The 26,979-nt window shown below is 43.4% G+C and overlaps 2 protein-coding genes across 2 annotated transcripts; one reads left to right on the top strand and one right to left on the bottom strand.

The window, feature by feature from the left end:
* The first annotated feature begins 1,728 nt into the window (after positions 1–1,728).
* LOC140117060 (putative nuclease HARBI1) lies at positions 1,729–4,029 on the top strand. Its single transcript, XM_072133490.1, has 2 exons — positions 1,729–2,431; positions 3,659–4,029. The coding sequence occupies exons 1-2, from the start codon at positions 1,729–1,731 to the stop codon at positions 4,027–4,029; spliced, it is 1,074 nt and encodes a 357-aa protein (XP_071989591.1).
* A 233-nt stretch (positions 4,030–4,262) lies between these two features.
* Positions 4,263–7,173, bottom strand: LOC140117059 (uncharacterized). The gene is made up of 2 exons (XM_072133489.1): positions 7,083–7,173; positions 4,263–4,945 (listed from the first exon to the last, which is right to left on the bottom strand). The coding sequence occupies exons 1-2, from the start codon at positions 7,171–7,173 to the stop codon at positions 4,263–4,265; spliced, it is 774 nt and encodes a 257-aa protein (XP_071989590.1).
* Positions 7,174–26,979: the final 19,806 nt, after the last annotated feature.

The raw sequence follows: 26,979 nt of genomic DNA, 5'->3' as shown, positions 1-26,979 counted from the left end.
ATTTAACGGAATAAACACCCACGATCGGAGCCCACTCCGACCGCGGGTGTTAGCCGTGGATGTCAGCGGTAGATTAACGCTGACATCCCGCAACCCCCGATGGCGGTTTGGCTCCTGTGCAGAGCAGAACCGGCATCATCTCAGTGCAGTACAGCTACCGTGCAGAGCGCTAAGGGCTTCAACTAAATGCATGTGTATTGGCCAAAAACGGAATCACACGGTGACAGCGCTAGTCCTGCGTTTAAAAATGCATGGTTTTGGGCCTCACTAAAAAAAAACATTAGTGTGTCCAGTGTAACACATGTGATTGCTTAACCAGGAGATGCCTTTCAATGCATTTGCAAATGTGTCCAGCCCAGGGTGCGCCCCCATTGCGCTAGCACTGCACTTCAAAGCGTAGCTAGTGACGCATGCGCCCATGACCATATACTTTGATGTAAATGTTTATATTTTGGTGATGACACATATCAACCTTTTTTGCTGTAAAAATCATTTTGACATTTTCTTTTAGGTAATACTGTGATTTTGAATTTAAAACTCCATAATTGAAAACTCTGTGTGAACATTGCATTTCTAGGTTTCTTTTGCAGTTATATAAAATGTATTGAGCGCTTTACCTGAGGATGTGGCCATCTTGCTTTTCGAAAGGTTGTTCCCTCCTCGTTCACGACAATATAGATCTACGTGAAGGGATTAGAAGTTATGATGTTAAGCTCATGTAATTCTGACGATGCGATCACCCTGCAACATGTGCTGTGCCATTAGCTTGTGTTTCTTCACTGTCCTTTACATTGCCCTGTATATCCACCCTTCTTATCTCTCTTTTGGGGCTTTTTCCCCTTTTTTTGCCTTGTTTTGGGTGTATTTTGTGTTGTTTTTGGGTACTTACAATTCTCAGTATTGTTCCCTGGCTGCTGTGCACGGTATCTGCTGTAGTTGCAGGTGTGGCTTCTATTTATGACGCTGCTGCTGGCGTCAGATTTTCAATATTTCGCGCCAAAATCCGCCGTGCATGCGCCACAAAACCAAGGATTGAAGCTGGAAAATGGCTGAAGCGCGCGACACAATCTAACCAGCCGTGCGCCACAATTTAAATAGCGTGCGTCACAAACGGGGGCGCGCATATTTAAGCGCGCATGAACAAAATAGAATTGCGACACTATTCAAACCGCGACACAAAAGTGTCGCATGAGTAAACTGATTGCTATTATGCTTGTTCAACAAGGTAAAGGTGTGTGCGACACAATTTAGGGAAAAAATATAAAATGGTTTCCAAAATAAAAACAAAATGGAGAGAGTTAGGAGTCGAGGGTTCTGAAGGAGATTGGAAAAGTTGACTGTTGATTGTGCACAATAAATCCATTGAAATTTAGCAAAAAGGTAAGTAAATGTTCACATATAAATTTCAAAAAAGGATTGATTTTGGAAAAAATAACAATACAATTTGTAAAACAGGAGTGGAGATTGTTGGTAATAAGAAGACAAACACTCGTCAAAAAAGCATTTGCAAAGGTAAGTCACACTTTTAAATTCAAATATTAAAAAAATGTATACAAATTGTTAGAGGCCCCGGAAAAACTAAAAATGTGTTTAGTATTTACCACAAATTGGGATTAAACTAATTTTTAGTGTAAGTTTAAATTAGTCACAAAGTAACATACCTTATCTGACCAATCTGCCAATATGAGCAAAAAAAAATTAATATTCCATATTCTTAATTCTAGGACAATGGATATGCTTCCGATCCTCTACGTGGCCATTCAAAATGACAGGATCATGGCTAGACAGCGCAGACGGAGGCAGAGGAGGCGTCCTCGAGTGTTCCGTCCTCGTGTGTCCTTTGCAGATTTTACGGACGCGGAGGTGTATCAGCAGTTTCGGCTGGATAGAGCTTCAATCCTAAGCCTCTATGAGAAGCTTGAAGTAGCTATCGGGGCTAAAACAGGACGGTCACATGCAGTGCCTGGACTCACCAAGATGGTCTCGGCCATCTATTATATGGCTAACGCGTCCTTCCAGCACTGCATTGCTGAGCGTTTTGGTTTTTCGCAGCCAACCTTCAGCCGTTTTTTCCATGAGGTAGTGGATGAGCTGTTTAAGCTCTGTACACAGTACATCGCCTTCCCCAAAACTGCTGATGCCATCCGGAGGACGCAAGCGGAGTTTGTGCAAGTAGCGGGGATGCCCAACGTGATCGGGCTAATCGACTGCACACATGTGGCGTTGGTGCCTCCTGCGGCCGATGAATATCGGTACCGCAATCGAAAAATGTTTAGATCTATTAATGTGCAGGTCACCGTGGACCACAATAACCTCATAACGAATGTGGTCGCAAAGTACCCTGGCTCGACACACGATTCCTTTATCTTTGAGCACTGTGGCCTCAATCGCCGGCTCCAGAGTGAATTGTACAGGGACGCCTTTCTGCTTGGTAAGTGAATGTGAATGCTCTTTCAATTACTAAACAATTAAAATGTGGTCATGCTCCATAAGGTCTGTCTTTAATTATGGTTTTCAGAAACTGAGAAGAGTATTGTTTACATTTTTGCCTTTTTTTATCAAAAGTTTACAAAATGTAAACTAAAATGTTAACACAAACAAATGAATTAAAAAAAAAAAAAAGGCAAAATAATTTAAACAAAACACATTCTCAGCATATGAAATTAATTGGACGAAACCGGCGTTAAGAGAGAGGGAAATAAAAGTGTGGGGTTAAGCCTAATTTACAAATACATACTGAGGGGTATCAGTTACAAACACCTACTTTGTCCATGGACATGTGACTGAACTTGTAAACCTCACAATCTAAAGGGGTTTTCCCACAAAATAAAGTTTAGCCCTATCCACTGGATAGGACCTAACTCCCTGATCAGTGCTGAGACCCCCACAGATTGCATTACCAATGGAGCCCTCGCCGCTCAGTCAGACTAATGGAGCAGATGGCTGAACATGACTGTTTTGCTCAAGTAATCTCTATGGAGGTGAGTGATCTTGCCGAGCACAGCGCTCACCAATCTCTGTCAGCTCCATAGAGATTAATGGAGCTGAATGGGCATGCACGGCCATCTGCTCCATTAGTCATTTTTGCAGTCTGTGGGGGTCTCAGCACTGATCATGAAGTTAGGCACTATCTCATGGATACGGCTTAACTTTCGTTTGTTGGAAAACCCCTTTAACTACCATCATGTTTTGTTAAAAATATTGTGGAAAAAGAAGACATCCCCAAATGCAAATAACTTGCATTATTGGCACTGATAAACCAAGCAGATTCCAAGGAAAAAACGGATATTGTGAGGATAATCCAAAAATGTCAGTCTAAGCTCGGACTAAGGCTCCATTCACACTACTGTATGGGGGACATATGTACAGCTGCAAACTTACGGCCATACATATGTCCCCATAGATGGCAATGGCCGCACAGAGCAATATGGTGCAGCACACATGCAACACCGTACATGGGGGGGGGGGGGGGGGAAGCTAACACATGTCCTATGTTTCCCTGTGTTACGGGCAGCCCCCATGCATTGCTATGGAGAGCGGTCACCCCTTCTCCTCTCCATTACACGGAGCACACGGCCGCCCGGCAGGCAGATGTTTGTGTGAATGCTGCCTCATTTTTGAAATTAAGCTAATTAGCTTTACTTTGTCCTGTTTTTAGGTGATAATGGCTACAAATTATTGCCATGGTTGATGACACCATATTTGCGGCCAAGCACCCCTAAGGAGAGGAGCTTCAACCACGCACATCGAAGAACCAGAAGTGCCATTGAGAGGACCTTTGGAATTCTCAAGAGTCGGTTCCGCTGCCTGGATTTTTCAGGGGGGGCTATGCTCTACAAACCCCCCATTGTGTGCAAGGTCATTATAGCCTGTTGCATGTTACATAACATTGCAACAGCCAACAGGCTAGAAATTGACCTTGCAACAGATTTAACTGAGCATATAGAGCATCAGGGGGATGTGTCTGCTGAACCCACAAATAGAGCGGGACAACTAAGGCGCAGGCAAATCACTGAGATTTACTTTTAAAGTGATTTGCCAGTTCCCATTTTTTTTTTTTTTGGATACCTTAATGTCTGTATATTTCGAATTGCATTAAAGTAAATGCAATGTCAAAATGGATCCATGCTTTTCATTCTTTAGTAAAATAATTTCAGCTCAGAGGAAGACAAAGTAGATCAAAAATGTATTTGTCATTTTTGATCAAAATCAAGTTAACCAAAATAAATAAAGTTAAAAAAAAAAAAAAAAACCAAAAAAAATTACGGTTTGGAAGAACGTGATGAACGACGGACAGGCCCCTTCCCCCTTTTTGCCTGCCGCCGCGTCACCACAGAACTCCCAGATGTGCCCGGTGGATTTGAAGCCGAGGATCTAAGTTCCTCCTTGACCGAAAGTAGGAACGTGGCTTCAGGGGAAGGGCCCAAGCCCACTGGAGAGGGATCCAGTGCACCTGCCAGCGATGGTGCGTAACTGCACCCCGAATCCTGATCAGTTGGAAGCTGAATCTGGGATTTGGGGGCAGGGCTGGCCTGTGTCACTGGATCCCCACCAGTGGGGACCTGGGGTGGGGAGAATGGAGGGACACTCACACTCCCCCCCTGAGCCACAGTTCCTTGGTGGATGAGGAGTCCCAGAATATTGATGAGAGCTCTTAAATCTCCACTAATAAGCTGGAACCCCTCCTCCATCATCCGGCCATGCCTTTGGAGTTCCCGCTGAATTAGGCCCATCGCTTCAAGGCTTTTATCCATATAGTTTGAAAATATGCCAAGTGTGATGGGCCTATCTTCAGCGGGCACAACTTCAGGAGCATCATCCCCACTGGACCCACCAAGTGATATGGCTGCAGGAGGAGTGGCTGGCGAAGCACATGGAGGTCCGGGTGCAGCCTCATTTGCTGGTGGTGGTGCAGCCTGTGGTGCCGCGGGTGGAGCAGCCCTCCCTGTTGATAAAACAAAGTAAATTACAATTCAAAAACTATAGAGTGCTGTAACCTTAAATTAAAATTGATAGCCACACTTGGAAGCTACCACCACGAATATACCTAGAAAGGTAGAACAGGTGGTAGGTGGATGTATAGTACATGTTGAAAGCACTTTTTTGAGCTAATCCTCACGTGCAGTATTTTTTGTTATCAAATCTTTATGGCCCTATTGTGTATTTTTTGATAAGCGGCTACTGGGGCGTTGAGTAGCCGGACATGAGGCAAGATGTCATGACTACTCAACGCCCCAGTAGCCTCACTGCTCCTCCTAACCAGACATCATCGGTGCGCAGCTCCTCATAGCTTGTCTTATGTGAAGGTTTGGGGCACGGGACAGGGGAGTATGCTATGCTCAACTAATACCAAACACGATTCCCACTGCCACCATTGTATCCTATAGGCACAGTAATTTGAATTTCAACCTAGCTATGCTCACCAACTTATACTATGAACAATTACACTGCTGGCAATGTATTTTATATGATTAGACATATATGTTCCACAACCCTTTAGGCAACGAGCATGGCCAACAGCCCCCTGGGCAACAAGCATGGCCACCAACCCCCTAGTGCACGAGCATGGCCCCTTACCCCTTTGTTTTTGTGTGTGTTTTTTGTTGTCTTCAAGGACCGGGCCTGCTGTGGACTACTTTGTAGTCAGTGGACTCCGACGAGGACCTGTAAATAAATATGGATTAAAATGGCTGACGAGGGTGTGTCTGGCTTTTTTTCAATAAAAGATATTTTTACAATGATGTGTTTGTGTCGTTGTGTATAATTAGCCATAGTAGTGGTGCTGTTTATTTGACAGTGCTCATGACTAAGGCCTGAACTTACTGTAAAATGGCCATTTTTGTTTTGGCCAAATTTACAGTAACGGATATTAAATTACCCCGGTACCCACCGCCACCAGGGGTGCCGGGAAGAGCCAGGTACAAGCCAGCACCTGACCATCTAAAGATGGTCAGGTGCAGGGGCGGCTGCAGGCTGTTATTGTTGAGTTGGAATAGCCCCCTAACAGTGGGCTATCCCAGATCAGTAATGGCAGGCTGCTGCTGCTTTTTTGTATCTGGCTGATGTTAAAAATCGGGTGAGCCCCACATCAATATATTAAATTTAAATGAAAAAAAAAGACGTGTATTCCAAACAATTTAAAAAACCAGCAAGATACAAAAAGCAGCAGCAGCCTGCCATTACTGATCTGGGATAGCCCACTGTTAGGGGGCTATTCCAACTCAACAATAACAGCCTGCAGCCGCCCCTGCGCCTGACCATCTTTAGATGGTCAGGTGCTGGCTTGTACCTGGCTCTTCCCGGCACCCCTGGTGGCGGTGGGTACCGGGGTAATTTAATATCCGTTACTGTAAATTTGTGCAAAACAAAAATGACCATTTTACAGTAAGTTCAGGCCTTAGTAATGAGCACTGTCAAATAAACAGCACCACTACTATGGCTAATTTTACAGAATGACAAACACATCATTGTACAAATAAATTTTATAGAAAGAAAACCAGACACACCCTCGTCAGCCATTTTAATCAATATTTATTTACAGGTCCTCGCTGGAGTCCACAAAATCCAAAGTACTCCACAGCAGGCCCGGTCATGTAAGACAAAGAGAAGGAGGGGGGGGGTGAAAATAAAAGGGGGGGCAGGTGGGCCCTTGCTCGTTGCCCGGGGGGGGCCTTGCTTGTTGCCCGGGGGGGCAGGCAAACATATATGCCTAATCCCATAAAATACATTGGTGGCAGTGGCATCGTTGTTGGTATTATTTGGTGAGCATAGCAGACACCTGTCCCGTGCCACGAACCTTCAGATATGACAATGCCTGCACTCTGGGGAACAAAGCCAAAGCTACTGCGCATGCGGAGTACTCTGGCTTATCGGACAAGGGCGCGCAGCTACGAGGAGCTACGTGCCAATGATGTCAGGTTAGGAGGAGTAAAGAGGCTACTGGGGCGTGGAGTAGCCGCAATGTGTAGCCTCATGTCTGGCTACTCCACGCCCCAGTAGCCGCTTCCAAAAAGGATTGCAAAATATTTTTGGAAAGTGAAACCAAACATTAGTATTAGAGACATAAAATAAAACGTACATACCAACATCAAGATCATCCGTGTCAAAATCCCCGATCCCTTCAGTAAGATCGGGGTGTATTGTTTGATTAATCTTCTGCTCCACCCACGACATCCGCATGGCCACACTAGGGCCACCACCCGTCCTCCGAGCTGACTGTTTGTGCTTCGCCAGCTTTGCCTTCAGCCTCCTCCTGCAGTCATACCACTTCTTGCGGACCTCAGGAACAGAACGATATTCCACTCCTGCAAAGTTGAAAACAAAAAGAAAAAAAAAAAAAAACATTATAAAAAGGCCACTCACCTTCAAGATTTACAATCCAAGTGACCATAAAAAAATTCAAATACTATTCAAAATGCAATTTTTACCTAGGCCATTGATCCGCACTGTGATCCCCTGCCAAATGTGGTGTTTGGCTGACAGGGGAATAGAATCTGCCAGCCTCCCAAAAAGATGGTCATAATTTTGGGTAACCTTGAAAAGACAAAAGCCACAAAAAAAAAAAAAAACCTTCATTAAAAACACTCTTCAACGGTGGGTAAAGAGTAGAACAGAACACCAACAGTATAAATAAGTTAAAAAAATGTCACAATACCTCCTCAACCAATATTTCCGTTTCACGTTCCGTGAAACGTGCCTTCTTTGCACGGCCAGGGTCCTCCTCATCTTCAGCACCAGAGCCCCCAGTATCCATATCCCCGGCAGCTGGTGGTCTGTGATCCCCAGGAGCAGCGGACGGAGCAGCGGACGGAGCAGCGGACGGAGCAGCGGACGGAGCAGCGGACGGAGCAGCGGACGGAGCAGCGGACGGACCAGCGGACGGACCAGCGGCCGGAGCAGCGGCCGGAGCAGCGGCCGGAGCAGCGGCCGGAGCGGCAGATCCTGGGGCCACAGATGTTGGGGGGGCTTGCCGATTCGCCGCCTCCATCTCCCGTGCTCCGCGGATGGCATAGTCGTACACCTGGGGACACTGCTGCCGGAGTAGCTCCAGAAAAATGGCAATGGGAGCATCTGGTGCTGCTGTGGACTGCTCAGGACGCCCAGCCATGATAGATACCAGCTGTGCAATTAGCCTCGCTGTGCACTTTTTATGCAAAAATTTTGTGGCGCAACTCATGCGCCACATTTATCACGCGTGCGACACAATTAGTGAATGGGCGCATATCCCATTCTAGTCGGAGGGATGCACTTTTTATGCATTCCAATTGGAGCTTAGTAAATGTGCCCCAGTGTATTCACATTAGACTGCAATACAGTTGTATTGCTTTTGAGCAGCATCATATCCTTCTGGCAGCAAGACTTGGGTGAGTGTGTAATCTTCACTCATCCTCCAGCTTTCAAGGGGGACTGGTGGTTGTACCCGAGTATACAGTGGTATATGTTGTATTCCTTTGTTCTAAGGAAACATTGGGAATCCTTTCAACATACTGTATTCTTACAGCTGAGGGCCAAAACTAGGTATGACTGTAGCCTACCTATAAAAACATATTCATATTACATGCATATACTAACACACACACACACATACCTAAATAAATAAATATAAATAGATCACCAAATACATACATATATGCATATAAAACCACATACATACAAAAATGTATATATTAAAACACATACATACACACATACATCATATGATTACAGTTTAGGCATATGCATACACTCACATATACAAACACACACAGGAGGCACATACAGTGTACACATACTGTACATATACATGCATATACTAACACATACATGCATAATAGGGCCGGATTAAGGTTGGATTGGGGCCCCTGGGTGCAAAATCTGGTGTAGGCCCCCACTGAGCGTAGCATACATACACACATCCTGCGGCTTACTATCCACTATCCCAGCAGTAACCCAGCTACATACAGCCACCTAGACCCAGTAACACAGCTACATACAGCCGCCTCATCCCCAGTAACACAGCTGCATACAGTCGCCTCATCCCCAGTAACACAGCTACATACAGTCGACTCATCCCCAGTAACACAGCTACATACAGCCGCCTCACCCCCAGTAACACAGCTACATACAGCCGCCTCATCCCCAGTAACACAGCTGCATACAGCTGCCTCATCCCCAGTAACACAGCTGCATACAGCTGCCAAGCCCCCAGTGCCACATCTTTTTATCTAACGTCACCCCTACCAGATATGCAGTCCCACGTAACATACACCTAAATCCCTACCAGACACACAGTCCCAAGTAACATACACCTCAGCCCACACAGCCATGCAGTCCCATGTAACATACACCTCAGCCACACAGTCCCATGTAACATCCACTTCAGCCATACAGTCCCATGAAAAATACACATCAGTCTGCACCAGACACACAGTCCCATTTAACATACACCTCAGCCTGCACCAGACACACAGTCCCATGTAACATACACCTCAGCCCGACAACAGCCATGCAGTCCCATGTAACATACACCTCAACCACACAGTTCCATGAAACATCCACCTCAGCCATACAGTCCCATGTAACATACACATCTGTCTGCACCAGCCACACAGTCCCATGTAGCATACACATCAGCCCCCTCACCTCCAGTAACACAGTTACAGACAGCCGACTCATCCCCAGTAACATAGATGCATACAGCCGCCTCATCCCCAGTAATTATATCTAACTTCACCCCTACCATATATGCAGTCCCATGTAACATACACCTAAACCCCTACCAGACACGCAGTCCCAAGTAACATACACCTCAGCCTGCACAGCCATGCAGTCTCATGTAACATGCACCTCAGCCACACAGTCTCACGTAACATCCACCTCAGCCATACAGCCCCATGTAACATATACATCAGTCTGCACCAGACACACAGTCCATGTATCATACACATCAGCCTGCACCAGACACACAGTCCTATGTAACATACACCTCAGCCCGCACCAGCCATACAGTCCCATGTAACATACACCTCAGTCCGCACCAGCCACACAGTCCCATGTAACATACACCTCAGCCCACACCAGCCGCACTGTCCCATGTAACATACACCTCAGCCCGCTCCAGACACGCAGTCCCATGTAACATACACAACTTATCCGCATAGCCATGCAGTCCCATGTAACATACACCTCAGACCACATCAGCCGCACAGTCCCATGTAACATACACCTTAGCCACACAGTCTCACGTAACATCAACCTCAGCCATACAGCCCCATGTAACATCCACATCAGTCTGCACCAGACACACAGTCCATGTATCATACACATCAGCCTGCACCAGACACACAGTCCTATGTAACATACACCTCAGCCCGCACCAGCCATACAGTCCCATGTAACATACACCTCAGCCCGCACCAGCCACACAGTCCCATGTAACATACACCTCAGCCCACACCAGCCGCACTGTCCCATGTAACATACACCTCAGCCCGCTCCAGACACGCAGTCTCATGTAACATACACCTCATCCCACACCAGACTCTCAGTCCCATGTAACATACACCTCAGCTCATACCAGCCATACAGTCCAATATAGCATATACCTCAGTCGGCACTAGCTATGCAGTCCCATGTAACATACACCTCAGCCTTCACCAGCCACACAGTCCCTTGTAACATACACATTAGTCATGCAGTCCCATGTAACATACACCTCAGCCTGCACCAGACTCGCAGTCCCATGTAACATACACCTCTACTAGAGGCTCCAAGTAAGCTATACCTGAATGTAGCACAACGCAGATCCCAACTGTTCCTACTTCATAGGGCCTATCGTACCCCGGTCCTGATGAAAAAGATTGGTATTAGAGAGGATGATAAATGCCCGAGATGTTTATCAGAAGGGGTGGATCTCCTACATATGTTTTGGGCGTGTCCGATGCTGAAAGAACTGTGGGTCAGAATGAGTAGGTTGGTGAATAAAGTATATGGAACGGGTGAGTTAAATGATCCAAAAGTATGCTTACTGGGATGTGTAGGGAACTTGGAAATAACTAGGATGGAACAGCTAGCAGTGGCAAAATTATTATATCAGGCCCGAAAGACTATTGCCAGACACTGGTTAGATTCTACTCCACCTAGACTTGGGGAAATTAAGAAAATGGTGAATACTACGCTTCAAATGGATTTGGGAGTATATATAAAATGAAAATCAATTAAGAAGTATAACAAGCAGTGGTGTAAATGGCTGGAGTGTCCGGGACTGGGAACAACAGAAATGCTCAGGAGATGGGAGAGATGGCGACTAGGATAGACATCAGGGAAGTGAGGAAAATAGGGGAGATGTGGAGAGGTAGGGGGTCCTGCATCTGGACATGAAGCCTATCAATCAGGATGAGGGGGGGAAGAGAGGGGAATGGACCGTGAGGGGAGGGGGGTGTTGGTTGGGTAGGGGTTTAAGTTAAGAAAATAACAATGTTATTTGGTACATGTATAAAGAAATGCAAGACAATACTTGTAATTATCTGCTTTAATAAAGTTTATCTGATTTAAAAAAAAAACATACACCACAGCCTGCACCAGACACGCAGTCCCATGTAACATACACCTCAGCCCCCAACCCTCAGTCCCATGTAACATACAACTCAGTCTGCACCAGACACGCAGTCCCATGTAACATACACCTCAGCCTGCACCATCCATGCAGTCCCATGTAACATACACCTCAGCCTGCACCAGACATGCAGTCCCTTGTAACATTAACCTCATCCACACCAGCCATGCAGTCCCATGTCACATACACCTCAGCCATACCAGCCATGCAGTCCCATGTACACTTACATGTAGTTTGTTGTCACAGCACAACTCCAACTTCCTGCACTGAGAGGGGGCTTCACAGGAGGCTCCGCCACTTCTTGTGACATTACATTTTTCCACTGGTCTGGGGAAGTCATGACCGGGGCGAGATGTGCAATTGCGGGGGGGGGGGCATGATGGGGGGGCCCTCTGGGTGGGCAAGATGATGGGGGCCCCAGGGCGCGCCACGGGAGCCCCGCCTATAATCCAGCCCTGATGCATAATGACACATCATGAACTTACAGTTTACACATAATCAACACATAGAATTACCTTTTATGTTGGATGTGGAATGCAAACTTTCTTCTAAAGACAATTGTGGAGAAAATAAGGAGGATGGGGAGTAATGCATCTGATAACCAACTGATGCAAAAATGATAAGAAGGAGGGGAGAGGAGAACACAATTAAGTGCTGTACATACAATAGCTTCCTGCTCCTGCTTTTCAGTACACAGTACCTGTGCTCTACATGCTCCCACTCAAGAAGGACCCATCCATGTTTCATCCTCCGTGCCCTTGGTAATGGAAGGGGGTTTGCATTCAATATTTCACGATACATGGCCCATTCATTCTTTCATGTACACGGATCAGTTATCCTGGTGCCTTTGCAGAGAAACAGCCCCAAATTATGATGTTGCCAGCCCCATGCTTCACAGTAGTAATGGTGTTCTTTGGATGCAAACCACATAGTCCTCCCGGCCCTATACTCCTCACAGCATGCCTTCATGGACTTCTACTCCCCCCATCCTTCATGGTAATCTCCTTCTCCCCATCCTCCATGGAGGTTGCTGTGATTTCATGTGAGCAGATACATACATGAGGTAGACCTAGCAAATGTAACAGGACCTTAGATGATGTTATCCTGGTCACATGACTTTAAGTGTCCAATGATGTAACGCCGGCACCGGTGTTCATGCGACAGAAATCGTGGGTGGGCTGCTGGACGATCCAACAGATTCTGACTGAGCGCGGAGTTTAACCTTTAAATTGTGTTGCAAGAATAAGCACTTACATACACCGGGAACAAGATGAACTCTGGCGGACCTGATCGGGGAAGAGACATGAGCAGGATATTGGGCGCACAATGTTAGTGAATAGTGGCTTAGTGCATTCCGGTCGGACAATACACATCGGGGAACGTGCCAGGGATGGGTAAGTAAATGTGCCCCTTTGTGTTTAGATGAATAGACACCTTTGACTTGGTAGTGCCTGTCTTATTGCTGCTTTTGGTGTATTTTGGGTGGGTTCATTTCTCTTTCTAAAGTTCTCTTTAAATCTCTCATGAAACCAATCTTATAAAACTTTGCTTTTGTGGTGTTTACAACATTTTTAAAGGGATTTTATGTAGTAATCTGGCATATAGTTTTGTGTAGTTTGATATTTTGTTATTTGCCAATAATAACTTCAGATGGACCATGTGGTCTTAAGATGGAAAGAAGATGCACAAATACAAAATTTAAAGACAACCTGTCAGGCAAATTAACCACACAAAACTAAATATATTTTCATAAAATGCCATTAGAAAGCATTGCCCCTATCCATATATCCTCTATATGTCTATAAAATTAAGCAATCAGGTCCTAAAGTTGTATGCAATTGACCTAAGATGGATCGAATGAGTCATTATCATATTCAGCAGTCCAGCTTATTCATTAATGTAAGGCACAGCCACGCCCTCAGTGCTTGACTGAGAAACTGTATAATGATGTGACACTCCTGGTGCCTCTATGCACTTCCTGGTACTGGCGCCCTTTGTGTGTGTGACATACTCCTATACACATGGGCTGCATCCTATGCTGTTACTCCTATACACTACTTGTGTAGCTGATGTCTGTGTATCTCACAGGCAGCAGATAAAGCACAGACACTAGCAATGTTTTACTATACATTACACACAGACATCACAGACATGAGCAGGGAGAAGGGAGGGGTAACAGGGGTTATATCACTTTCTCTCTCCATGTGACCAGCCTCATTTACATAATACAGAAAAGATGACTTTTAGAATGATTCAATCATGAAACTGATTAGATAAAAGCTGGGGTGGAATCCTTGTGAGCTGCTCCAACAAATAGTGGTGACAGGACTAGACACAGAGACCTGATTACAGGTGCCCTTTAAGTGTAGAATATAGCCTTTGATGTCAATTCAATAAATAAATAACCAAAACATCTATTGCAACACTGCAGCACAAAAGAGTAGGGTGCCTGCTGACGAGAAAAGACCAATCCCCACAAAAATACAAAAAAGAAATGTAGTGAAAAAAGTTAAATAGGCTTTATTTCCACACCACTATGTTTCCGCTTCTAACCAAAGCCTTTGCCAAGCCTTCTTTTTGTATATATATATAGATATAAGACATACTTAGAAGCCCTGTGGCTCATAATATGTTCCAAGGTCATAAAAATGCAATATCGGATGAGTATTTATGTGATATTGAGTTTAGCTCTGAGGTATTAGTATAGTTGATTGCTGCTCCATGCCATGTTCCAGGATTCAATAAAGGAGGTTCATGTTCAAGTCAATATATATGAAGAATGTTATTTTAGTGTTATACTATATTAAAGAGCAAGTAAATTTAAACCGATATCAGACTGTATGGACCATGAATTCGTAACTCAAAACCGTTGAGAGTTTTATCTATACCACTCTCTAGTAGGAAGATAGCTGTGCTATAGACATTTTTGAAATTGTTTTGATAGGGTTAACTTGTGCAGTAATTATTTTACAACAATCCAAATGCTTACAGTCTATATCTGAAAGAATCACATAAAGTAGCATATTATTTCTGTTATATATTTCTATTTATGTATCTTTCTACTGTAGGGTCACCACTAAGACAATACTAGAAATACTGGGGCACATTTACTTACCCAGTCCTGACACGATCCAATGGCGTGTTCTCCGAACGGGATTCGGGTCTTCCGGCAATTCACTAAGGTCGTGCACCAGGTGTCGCTGCTGCGCCGAGGTCCGCCTAGGTTCGCCGGAGTTTACCTGCTTCGTTCTGGTGTATGTGAGTGATATTCTTGCGACACCGCAGTTTTTCTGAATCGGTCAGGCTTTCCGTCACGTGAAAGCCGGTGCCGATGCGCCACAATCCCGGGGAAATTAGTCGCAAAACGGAAAAATTCGGCAAACGCAGCAGAAAAACGCGATTCGGACCCTTAGTAAATGTGCCCCACTGCCTTGTGGGGTCTGGTGAAAATCCCTGTTCCTTAGAACTGTGACCAATTATTTTAGAACTGTATATTGCCACATCGAAGAGTATTACATTTCTGGTGACTTTAATAATCAATTACAAACAGTTTCATGATCGCACCTGGCACAAACTATTGTAAATGCAGCAGGCTAGGGCATCCCCTGCCACACCAAGCCCCTTAGTGTGAAAGTGGCATAAAACTGATGTACAAACCATGACAAATTCCCCCAGTGTTTTTTGGAGGATCTTTATTTACAGAAGGCAGCTTTAAGTCCCATACTGAAAGCTGTCACGTAAATTTAGTTTTTCTTCAGCTTTCCAGTATATTGTATGGAAAATTATATAATGCAACTCGGAAGCACAATATTTCCTGCTGAAAACAAGCCCTCATACAGTTCTCATAACTGAAATATAAAAATGTTATTTGGAATGCTTTAAGTAAAACACAGAAACAGAAAAAAGAAGTCTACGGGGGACATGTATCATAGTTTTTTCTCTCTTTGGTGATTTTTTGAGACATTTGGCAGCTATTTTTTGCACCTTATGTATGATCATGTCTTTTTATTTGATAAGTGATACATTTTCAGTTTTTCCTATCCTGGCAGGCGCAAATTTTGACATCTTTTTGAGACTTTTTGTTGCAAATGTCTCAAATCCACATGGATACAAGCCATGTGAGGTGTGTGTGTGGTGGGTTATATGAAGGAAGGGATACTACTGTAAATTTTGGATTTGAGGCTGTGTCCTGCATTTTTAAAGAAAACCTACTACCATGGATCTACCTATCAAGGTAGATCGGGTGGTAGGTGCCTCTATTGTACATGAGGATAGCACTTTTAAGGGCTAATCCTTACATTCCTTGTATCTTTTTATAACTTTATTATCTTTAGCAACCTCGTCAGCGAAGCCGGCGTTCTGCACATGCACAGAACAGCAGGCCCGCGGCTGAATGGTCACTGCTCTGCGGCTACTGTGCATGTGCAGAACTCCGGCTTTGCAAACTAGGGCATGCAGCTATGAGGAATATAGGGAGAATCGAAGGGTAGGAGAATCAAAGAGGCTACACACAATGGGGCACAATGGGGCAATCTGCAATGTGTTCTTCACACATATTGGGGGTCATTTACTAAGGGCCCGATTCGCGTTTTCCCGACGTGTTACCCGAATATTTCCGATTTGCGCCGATTGTACCTGAATTGCCCCGGGATTGTGGCGCACGCGATCGGATTGTGGCGCATCGGCGCCGGCATGCGTGCGACGGAAATCGGGGGGCGTGGCCGAACGAAAACCCGACGTATTCGGAAAAACCGCCGCATTTAAAAACCGAAAAAGTGTCGCTTGGGGAGCGCTTACCTTCACCTGGTCCGAGGTGGTGCATTCCGGCGCGATGAGATGACTTTCAGCGCAGCAGCGCCACCTGGTGGACGGCGGAACAACTACATTCATAAATCCCGGCCGGACCCGAATCCAGAGCAGAGAACGCGCCGCTGGATCGCGACTGGACCGGGTAAGTAAATGTGCCCCATTGTTCTTCACATACTATTGGGAAGAACACCGTTCGGCACGCATGTCTTCGGATAAGTTAGCAGATGTACGGAACATCTGCAATGTGTTCTTTGCTCTGTTCTTTCAGTGTGTTCTTTCAGTGAAAACATCTGCAAACATCTGCAATGTGTTCTTCAGTGTTCTTTCAATGTGTTCTTTCAGTGAAAAATGCTCAAGTCTCCCATTGACTTCAATGGGGTTTGTTATTCGATACGAGCACTCGAGCATCAGGAAAAGTTTGCCCGAATAACGAGCACTCGAGCATTTTAGTGCTCGCTCATCTCTAGTTAAGATGCATTGACTACACATATGACTGTGAGCAGTACTCTTCTATTAACTCTTGTGGCAGCTATATTATTTTGCTGTAGGGTCCCTAAGGAAAGATTGCTACACTATAAACAAATTCCTTACTCTCTCCTAGGAGAGTACCTGGTCTTTGAGGGATAGCACACATAGCTTTCTGGCAAATGTAAGACCACAGTGCAGGTTGAAATCTCTGTTGTTGCAAAGTCCAGAAGTGGAATCTATTGGAAGAAATACACGTCACTCGATGTCTCAGAGTATACAGGTGCACAAGTAGGCTACTACACCGTTTTAATAGAAATGAAATAACTTGGCACTCCTTGATAGGTCAAAAATTTAAGAAAATTTATTTATTCTAGAATTAAGAGTGTAGCAATCCAACAAAAAATTATTTAGCAACGTTATGGTCTAATAAATTCAGACCTTCATCAGGCACTAGAATAGAAACAATGAAAACATGATTTATAAACAATTGTATATAAATATACACGTACAAGAGAGAAAATGTAATAACAGTGATATGGGCCAACAGTTTGCTGTACACAGAACTTGAAAGGTAGCCATTATGGCGGCACTGGTAGGTTGGGAGATTAAGCAATAACAGATAATTGTATAGCATTCCGGGCATGTAGATGCTGGCATGAATGACACTGAAATACGTTTTCCTTCTTTATATATTGGTACCCGACGTAAGCACCATCCGCACTTTATCAGGAGTGCGGTACCCCTGTTTCCTACAACTGAAATAAATCAGACAAGAGTTAGAACACAAGACAAGTCTAAGGGGGACATGTATCATTATTTCTGCTAGTCAAATTGTCTCATTTTTTGTCTCGACTTTAGTTGTTTTTGCGACTTTTTTTGCAACTTTTTACTAGTTTTTCAAGTATAGTGGAGTAACATAGAGTATTGTGTGAGTGAGGTAGAGTATTGTGTGAGTGGTATGTATCGAGTGGTGATGCAATGTACTGAGGAAAAGGGAATGGAGGGGTGAAGAAGAAGGAGGAAGATTAGTAAGAGTAAGTTGGATGAAAGAAAGGGTAGGATAAGAAAGAAGAAGGAGAGGTAGATGAGATAAGTAGGATCAAGAGTAAAGTGGGGAAGATTATACCTTAGCAATACAGGATGGTAAGTTCAGCGCATCTGTGGAGGAAATGAAATATTATTAGACATGGGTGTAACGAAACATTCAAGTTAGACCTTGTATTTCGTATTCTCTATTCAAGCCGAAGGGGGTGATGGCGTCCAATCTGTGTATTCAAAGGGCTTCACGGAGCAGTAGCTGTTGGGCTCTATTGCCCCCCATTCTAGGAATGGGGACATGCTCTACAACTTGATATTTCAGTTGTGAGATTCGATGTTTGGCTTGATGGAAATGGTGCAGTAAAGGCAATAATAGTCTGTTACAGCGAATGTCTGATTTGTGCTTTGATATGCAGTCTCGTATATGTTGGACCATCTCTCCATATACGAGGACACAAGGGCACTTGATGACATAAACCACAAAGGAGGATTCACATGTGAAGTAATCCCGGATGGGATAAGCTTTGCCTGTGCGGGGATGAAAGACCTTGTCCCCTTTCTGCACATTGCTGCATTGCATGCAGTTGAGACAGGGGAAGAAACCATATCTGGGTGTGCTGAGGAAACGTTGTGTAGCCTTCATCTGCCTTTATCAACCATTATAAATCATTTATTCATTGTTTCTATGCTAGTGCTTCATGAAGTCCTGAATTTATAAGACCGAAACGTTGCAAAATAATTTTTTGTTGGATTGCTACACTCTTAATTCTGGAATACATACATTTTTTTCTATTTCTGACCTATCAAGAAGTGCCAAGTTATTTCATTTCCAGAAGTGGAATTTAAACACAGACAAGAGTACAAAGATTGCTTCTCATTTCAATTCACCAAATCTTCATATGGATTTTGAATGTGTGCTCTGTCCAAGGTACCATATAGCCCATGCATCTATGCCCTAATATTATATTAAAATATTAACATTTTCTCCTTGATGTCAGGAGCCATATTGAAGTTATTTAGTAGTACAACATCTCTTCACTAAGGGGTAAAGCATTTTTTAACATCTAGCATGCTATTGAATCACATTAGTTCATATAACTCCATGCATATTTATTGTGGAATTATCTATACAGCTTATAGAGTAGGTTATAAATTTACATGCTAAGAAGTCATGGGAGTGGTCCTGTATTCTCCTTGTGACAATTTCACTTCAAGTACATGTCACTTTTGGTTTTCGATTTCTGCACAGACATCTGCCCTCGGAGCTGGGGGAAAGGAGAATAAAACAGCTGCTGAATCTTTTCTTCAACCTTTTTATTCAATTTTGCAAGTAAACAAAACCGTGCCTTGGTGGTTAACATTTATGTACAGACAATATGTTGAGTACACTCAGGGTGTAAATTGTACAGAAGGAGAAACAAAGTTTTAGTTAACAACAGATGGCCAGGTTTTAAAAGATGGCCTCAAAAGTCACTTAGCAATATGTTATAATGATGATAATATTGTAACAAATATTAAAATCCATGCATCCATATCTATACTGCATGGATTACAGATCCATTATCAATTATAAATCCATTATTCCAACATAACATAGCATATTTTTTTTCGTGCTTTTCAAATATACATGCCAACAATATAATTTATTTATAATGGAGAAATGTACAAAGGTCAAGAATAATCTCTTCCTTTTTGGTCTGAGTAGCGATTTACGACCTATCAGTACCTTTCTTTGCACTGACAAGAAGATATCTTACCCTTTGAAATATACAGTGTTTACAAAAGATGCTTAATAACTGCTTTCCAGTCTTCTTCTTCAACAAGTGTTCACAAACAGTTATGGATATTTGGCTTGTGCGTGAAATTTCGTATAAAGTGCATTCTAACCTTCATAGGTTCACTTAATGTGACCTTTTCTAAACTTTTGAATGGACACATCCAACTTTTCAGTGTTTAATTACTTTTTGTACAACTTGCTGTTCTCTAAGAAGGAGCTTATTCACAGCAGGTGTTTGAATCATAAATCCCCCAATACTATTTCCTGCTTCAATTATAATTGGTATTTCAAATGTCCTAATAAGACACCCAACAATTGATCAACAGTGCCTAACCATTGCAAGGCTTCAAGTAGGATGTTCTCAGACAAAAGTGGCCACAGGGCCTGGAGCATCAAACAGTGCCATCCACTGGTTTGCTGCCTTCTCCCTTTTTTCCTTGTGGGAGCTACCTGGAATGTGTGTGATGCTGGTGGAACCTGCAGACTCAGAGATGGGAAGGGGGGACTGCCTCATGAGGAAGAGACACTGTGGATCCAGAAGGGGAAGCATCCCATGTGGATTGGAAACAAAGGGGGTCATTTACTAAGGGCACAATTCTCGTTTTTCCGACGGGTTAACCAATTTTTTCCGTTTTGTGCTGATTTTCCCTGTATTGCCCTGGGATTTCGGAGCATGCGATTGGATTGTGGCGCATCTGCGCAGGCATGCACGCGACGGAAATCGAGGGGGTGTGGGCGAACGAAAACCCGACGGATTTGGAAAAACCCGCCGGAATTTAAAAACAAAAGTATCGCTGGGCACGCGCTTACCTTCACCCGGCGCGCTTACCTTCACCCGACGGAGGAACTGCCTTAGTGAATCGCCAGAAGACCCGAATCCACCGCAGAGAATGCGCCGCTGTCCCGGGTAAGTAAATCTGCCCCAAAGTGTACAGAAGAGTGGGAGTGGATGAGTACAGGATGACCTGCAGAGGCCATCCTGAGGCTGGGAGTTTTGCTAAAGCACTGCCAGGCATGAGGCAAGGAGAGCAGGATTTAACTTTCAAATTGTGTCGCAAGACAATGCACTTACATGCACCACGAAGAAGAAGGTGAACTCCGTCGGACCTCAGCGGGGAAGCAACACATGCAGGATATCGGGCGCACAATCTTAGTGAATCACGGCACAGTGCATTATCGTCGGACAATGCGCCTTCGGTGAACTCCGCAGATAGGTAAGTAAATGTACCCCAGTGTATAATACTCCTACAAGGGTTTAGTCTATGGAAAGTTTCTTGAAATCTGTCAGCAGATAACTGGTAACCTACTAAAAGGCTGCTAAGATGATATGATATGTCTTACTTTCACACCATCTTGGAAACCTGACTAATAATAATGCATAACATTACTACACAGGTACAGTATATGGACAGTCTCTTGAAATTGGTCAGCAGACGAGTCAACCTGGATAAATTTTTTATTTCTTCCTGCTCTGAACTTTAGAACTTCTGAACTTAATCTGGTGGAGTTGGTAAGGGCGGAAGTTGAGCAGGTCAAAAACAGCCCCTTTCAGCCCATATTTGAATATTACCATGCTAATGTTTATGTTTATATATTAAGCTGAATGTGCTCATAGCTATGTATTAGAGCTTTGATTTGCCTCCGATTTATAGTATCTCGGATTAACTGAAGTCTTATTAAAATGGTTTAAGGGATTTTTTTACTTAAAAATGTATACTAGGAATTGAAAGACACGTGACTTTGTTAAGAGATAACGGGCTGTTCCTGGAACCCCAGTTGAACTCTAGTTGATATTAAATAAGAGTTGCTTTCTTGGATTAAATCCAACTTGATTTTGTGGAGTTGGCTGAAGCTTAATAGGTTAAAAGTAGCTCTTTTTCTTCTCAGATATGAACATATCATGTTGTCTATATATTAAGTTGAATGTCTCAGATATTTTGTGTTTATAACCATGAAATAGGACTCTAATCTTGAATATTCAACTGAGTCAACGGAAGAAATTAAATTAGTTTGATATACTTTGAGTACTATCGTGTATAATAATTCTTTTATGGTTGAAGGGATTCTTCTGTTCAAACGTATATAGGAGATATCTTGTACCTGGGTTTGGTTGAGGATAAACGGGTTATAATTTGATATGTGACCTCAGGGGATGTATGAAATAAGATAACGTGTGTAACTTATCGCTCAGCTTGCGACATATCGGACCCACAGCTGATGCTAGCCCAGGTCCGCTCTCGATATACACAGGGTGTCAGCTTTAACTTACAGTAAAATGAGGGAACAGATTGTATAATGTTGAAACACTGACAGCGTGTGTCGGTAGGGAGCCCTGCCGGCAATGTCACTTTCCGACAGTATCCACGGCACATGCGCACCCTGGCCGGGAGGAGGGGTGGGATGCCATCCTCTCTTCTTCTGTCTGCGCATGCGGGGTGGAGGTTGGACGATGCCATCTGCCATCTTGGCGCAGGCGGATGTAACAAACTGACGTGCCCCACATAAATGGATATAAGGATACTTCACTTCCGGTAGAGAAAGATAGATAGATGAAGTAACCAATCCAAGTAGAAAGACTGCTCAGTCCGCAGGCTGCATAAGCCGGGGGGCTACAAGACTGGCTGTGCTCCTTACATCTAAGAGTACAGCCCCTCCTGCTCGCCCTTTCAGCCAGGTCACATGGTCACATGGTAAGCTGGCCACTGGGGGGCAGTGGCCCAGGATACTTATTCCTGAGCGCGGAGCTAGCCCACCCTCTTTGGACTGCTCTGCGCTCAAGAGATACCCGCCCACCCTCCCTAGGTTTTTTTGTATTCACTCCTTTAATTGCAGGTTATTGTTTTATGCTCTGTTTGTTTTTTGTTATGCTATGTTGTCGTTGGTAGTCACAGTTTGGACTGTGGTGGAATCTTGACCCTCTTGGCTTTTAGTCCAAATCACCTGACGGACCAACTAGGACATGCCCCCGTGGAGGCGGGGCCTGGCATGCAAGGTGAATCTAGGTAAAGAGTCTAGGTTTCCTCAGAGGTCTAGTAGATTATATATATTGTTAGCAATAAAGCTTTGGCCGACTGCAACCTTTTTTTCCAAGCAATGTCTTGTGTTGGTTATTTTTGGGACGGGTGTATTTCGAGTTTAGGGTTCAACCATTTGTACAGCCAGTCTTTTTAGACTTAATGCGCCATGATTGGCCAGCCCAGGGTTAAATAGCTAGGTCTTGCCTTAGTTGGGACACGCCTTCTGAAGAAGCAGCAAGCAAAATGCGCGTCGGGGCAAAAGGATAACAGCAGCTGATTGCAGAGGTAGCGATTTTCATTGTAGAAGTGTATATTAGACTATGACTTTGTGCACAGTGCAATTGTATGCTCGCAATATCTGTTTTTCTATGATTCTATGTGCAATATGGTGTAATGTCAAATAAAAATTCTATGAAATAAGAGTCTTTAAGCAATCATAATATCAAGCACCTTTTTGCCACAGTTAAGACCGCCCCTCATAAAATTTGGGGACCATTTTTTGGTTTTAATGAGTATGTTCATGTAATGTTTTTTGTTTTATAAGAATATTGAATAGATATTTTCCATGTTTTATTAAGAAAAATGGATATGGTATAGAAAGGGGACTATCATAGAATATACAAAAATAGGATAAGATTAATATTCGTGAAATTGTATATAACTTTATGGACTTGCTCTGGGTAGCAGTGTTAATATGTAGCCACATTAGGCGAAGAGGATTGAATGTTCATTGTATCGTTTAATTTTCCCAAAAAAAAAACATCACAAAAAAAAAGGGAATCAGAGAGCAAGTGTGTTCTTAGATTGCTCTAGTAGAGGGTTAAAAACAAGAACATTAGTTGATATTATCCCTTGTCAAAATTTAGTAACATATGAAGCCAATATGTCATTTATCTGTGAGGTGCAGCAGCTCCTGTGTGCAGTATGGTACAAATTCTCTCTGCAGCCTGCCAGCTAAGACTCTGGGGGGCAGGGTCGGAATGACTATCTAACCCACCTTATTAAATCCCAGTTGGCCGACTGGTCTGGGGCCAGTCTAGGGCTTGTGTGGGTTGGTCCTACATCTTTAAATAATCAATTGCACCTCTGGGCCCAGCACAGTCGCGTTTGTGTTACTGACTGCTACACAGGCTGCTGCACCATGATGACGTCATTGCGCAGCAGCCTGTACAGAAGAGAGAAGGATACACCTACAAACAAAAAACACTAAGCCAATTTAGTCGAAAAGTACATGAAATCTTTATTGCATGATTAATTCAAATAAAATGTAAAATCACAAATTCAACAGGGAGGGACACGAACGGTCAATGAGAATATCATATAGAAACATTAAAAAAATATGTACAACAGAGATGAGAGGCAGAGTCTTCAATAATATAAAGTCACATAACATAATTCATGAGCAGTCATAATTCTAAAGGTGAACTGTTTGTGCAAAAATTTGCAATAAAGTGTACTAAGTGCTAACAGCATCAACCTAGGGTACCATTACATCCCTACTGACTCATAAAGTGCTCAGTGCATGTGCAAATGATGCAATGTTAACATACCCATAGTTGTGTTGTACACCTGTCCAATTGCTCGTTAACACTTAATTTCTAATCAGCCAATCACATGGCGGCAACTCAGTGCATTTAGGCATGTAGATATGGTCAAGACAATCTCCTGCAGTTCAAACCGAGCATCAGTATGGGGAAGAAAGGTGATTTGAGTGCCTTTGACAGTGGCATGGTTGTTGGTGCCAGAAGGGCTGGTCTGAGTATTTTAGAAACTGCTGATCTACTGGGATTTTCACACAAAACCATCTCTAGGGTTTACAGAAAATGGTCCGAAAAAGAAAAAACATCCAGTGAGTGGCAGTTCTGTGGGCGGAAATGCCTTGTTGATGCCAGAGGTCAGAGGAGAATGGGCAGACTGGTTCGAGCTGATAGAAAGGCAGCAGTGACTCAAATCGCCACCCGTTACAACCAAGGTAGGCAGAAGAGCATCTCTGAACGCACATTACGTGGAACTTTGAGGCAGATGGGCTACAGCAGCAGAAGACCACACCGGGTGCCACTCCTTTGAGCTAAGAACAGGAAACTGAGGCTACAATTTGCACAAGCTCACAGAAATTAGACAGTACAGTAGAAGATTGGAAAAACGTTGCCTGGTCTGATGAGTCTCGATTTCTGCTGCAACATTCGGATGGTGGGTCAGAATTTGGCGTCAACAACATGAAAGCATGGATCCATCCAGCCTTGTATCAACGGTTCTGGCTGGTGGTGGTGGTGTCATGGTGTGGGGAATATTTTCTTGGCACTCTTTGGGCCCCTTGGTACCAATTGATCATCGTTGCAACGCCACAGCCTACCTGAGTATTGTTGCTGACCATGTCCATCCCTTTATGACCACAATGTACCCAACATCTGATGGCTACTTTTAGCAGGATAATGCGCCATGTCATAAAGCTGGAATCATCTCAGACTGGTTTCTTGAACATGACAATGAGCTCACTGTACTCAAATGGCCTCCACAGTCACCAGATCTCAATCCAATAGAGCATCTTTGGGATGTGGTGGAACGGGAGATTCGCATCATGGATGTGCAGCCGACAAATCTGCGGCAACTGTGTGATGCCATCATGTTAATATTGACCAAAATCTCTGAGGAATGCTTCCAGCACCTTGTTGAATCTATGCCACGAAGAATTGAGGCAGTTCTGAGGGCAAAAGGGGATCCAACCCGTTACCAGCATGGTGTACCTAATAAAGTGGCCGGTGAGTGTAGGTCCATACACCAAAGTCTGAATAAGTTATTGGCTACAGAAATTGGCAAAATGGGAAAAATTTTTTTGCATAATATATATATATATATATATTATGTACTGAAACATATTGATACTTATATAAATTATCCCTGTGATTGTACCAACCCTGAGAGTAAAGTTCAACTGTCATTTTGAATGTGTAGTAAAAGTTGTAAAATGTGTTTTTTTTTATCCATTTCACCGTACTTAGAATTTTTTTCCATCTTCCCAGTACACAGCATGGAACAGATCACAAGCCCTAACACATCTCTGTAAATGGAAAAATATGCCTTTCGAAATGAGGGCAGTAAATTAATAAACTAGTTGGCACATAATATTTATTCTAGGGGCACTGTGAGGTCAGTGGTGATGTGAGGGGTATATTATATTATTTAGTAGCATATTATTGTTATATTATAATGTAAGTGACTATGGTATGTTTAGGTGACCACATCTGATGCCAAATTCTGCATCAATTGGAGAAGTCTCCCTGCACTTTTATACCTGTTGGATCAGATTGTCACCTGTGTGTGTCTGAATGTCCTTTATGTCAGTCTGGGAAGGTATGACACTGCATTACATGGAGGTAGAAGCAGGAGTCCTATGTAACAAGAGATAGGGGTGCATGCTGCAGCATTTTTGCATATAATGTGGGGCCATGGGGTGCAGCAGCCATGTGAACAGGTTACACAAGACTACTGCAACCCACAGCTCCAAATTTTACACTGGCCTGCTGAAGCCTAACCCCCTTTCATTTCTTAAACAGGACTTCCTCTCCCTCCATGTAATGCACTCACCTTTAAGTAATTTAATTCTTTAAATAAAGAGACAGCAGTCATATGCTAGGAGGGAAGACTGTAGCAGCCCCGCAACAATGGCACTGTTTTGTCTTATAATGGTGTTATAGTCAAACAACGACTGCAGATTTATGTGTTGTGCATAGTTCTAGTTATATTCCTGTACATAGGGGGCAGTATTATAATAGTTATATTCCTGTAGATTGGGGGCAGTATTATAGCAGTTATATTCTTGTACATAGAGGGCAGAATTATAGTAGTTATATTCTTGTTTATAAAATGCAGTATCATAGTAGTTATATTCTTGTACATAGGGGGCAGTATTATAGTAATTATATTCTTTTACATAGGGGGCAGTATTATAGTAGTTATATTCCTGTACATAGGGGGCAGTATTATAGTAGTTATATTCCTGTACATAGGGGGCAGTATTATAGTAGTTATATTCTTGTACATAGGGGGCAGTATTATAGTAGTTATATTCTTGTACATAGGGCACAGTATTATAGTAGTTATATTCTTGTACATAGGGGCAGTATTATAGTAGTTATATTCTTGTACATAGGGGAAGTATTATAGTAGTTATATTCCTGTACATAGAGGGCAGAATTATAGTAGTTATAATCTTGTTCATAAAATGCAGTATCATAGTAGTTATATTCTTGTACATAGGGGAAGTATTATAGTAGTTA

Source organism: Engystomops pustulosus, chromosome 2 (genome assembly GCF_040894005.1).
Source record: "Engystomops pustulosus chromosome 2, aEngPut4.maternal, whole genome shotgun sequence".
In the NCBI taxonomy this organism is placed as follows: Eukaryota; Metazoa; Chordata; class Amphibia; order Anura; family Leptodactylidae; genus Engystomops; species Engystomops pustulosus.
This window is presented reverse-complemented; position numbering and strand designations above follow the sequence as displayed.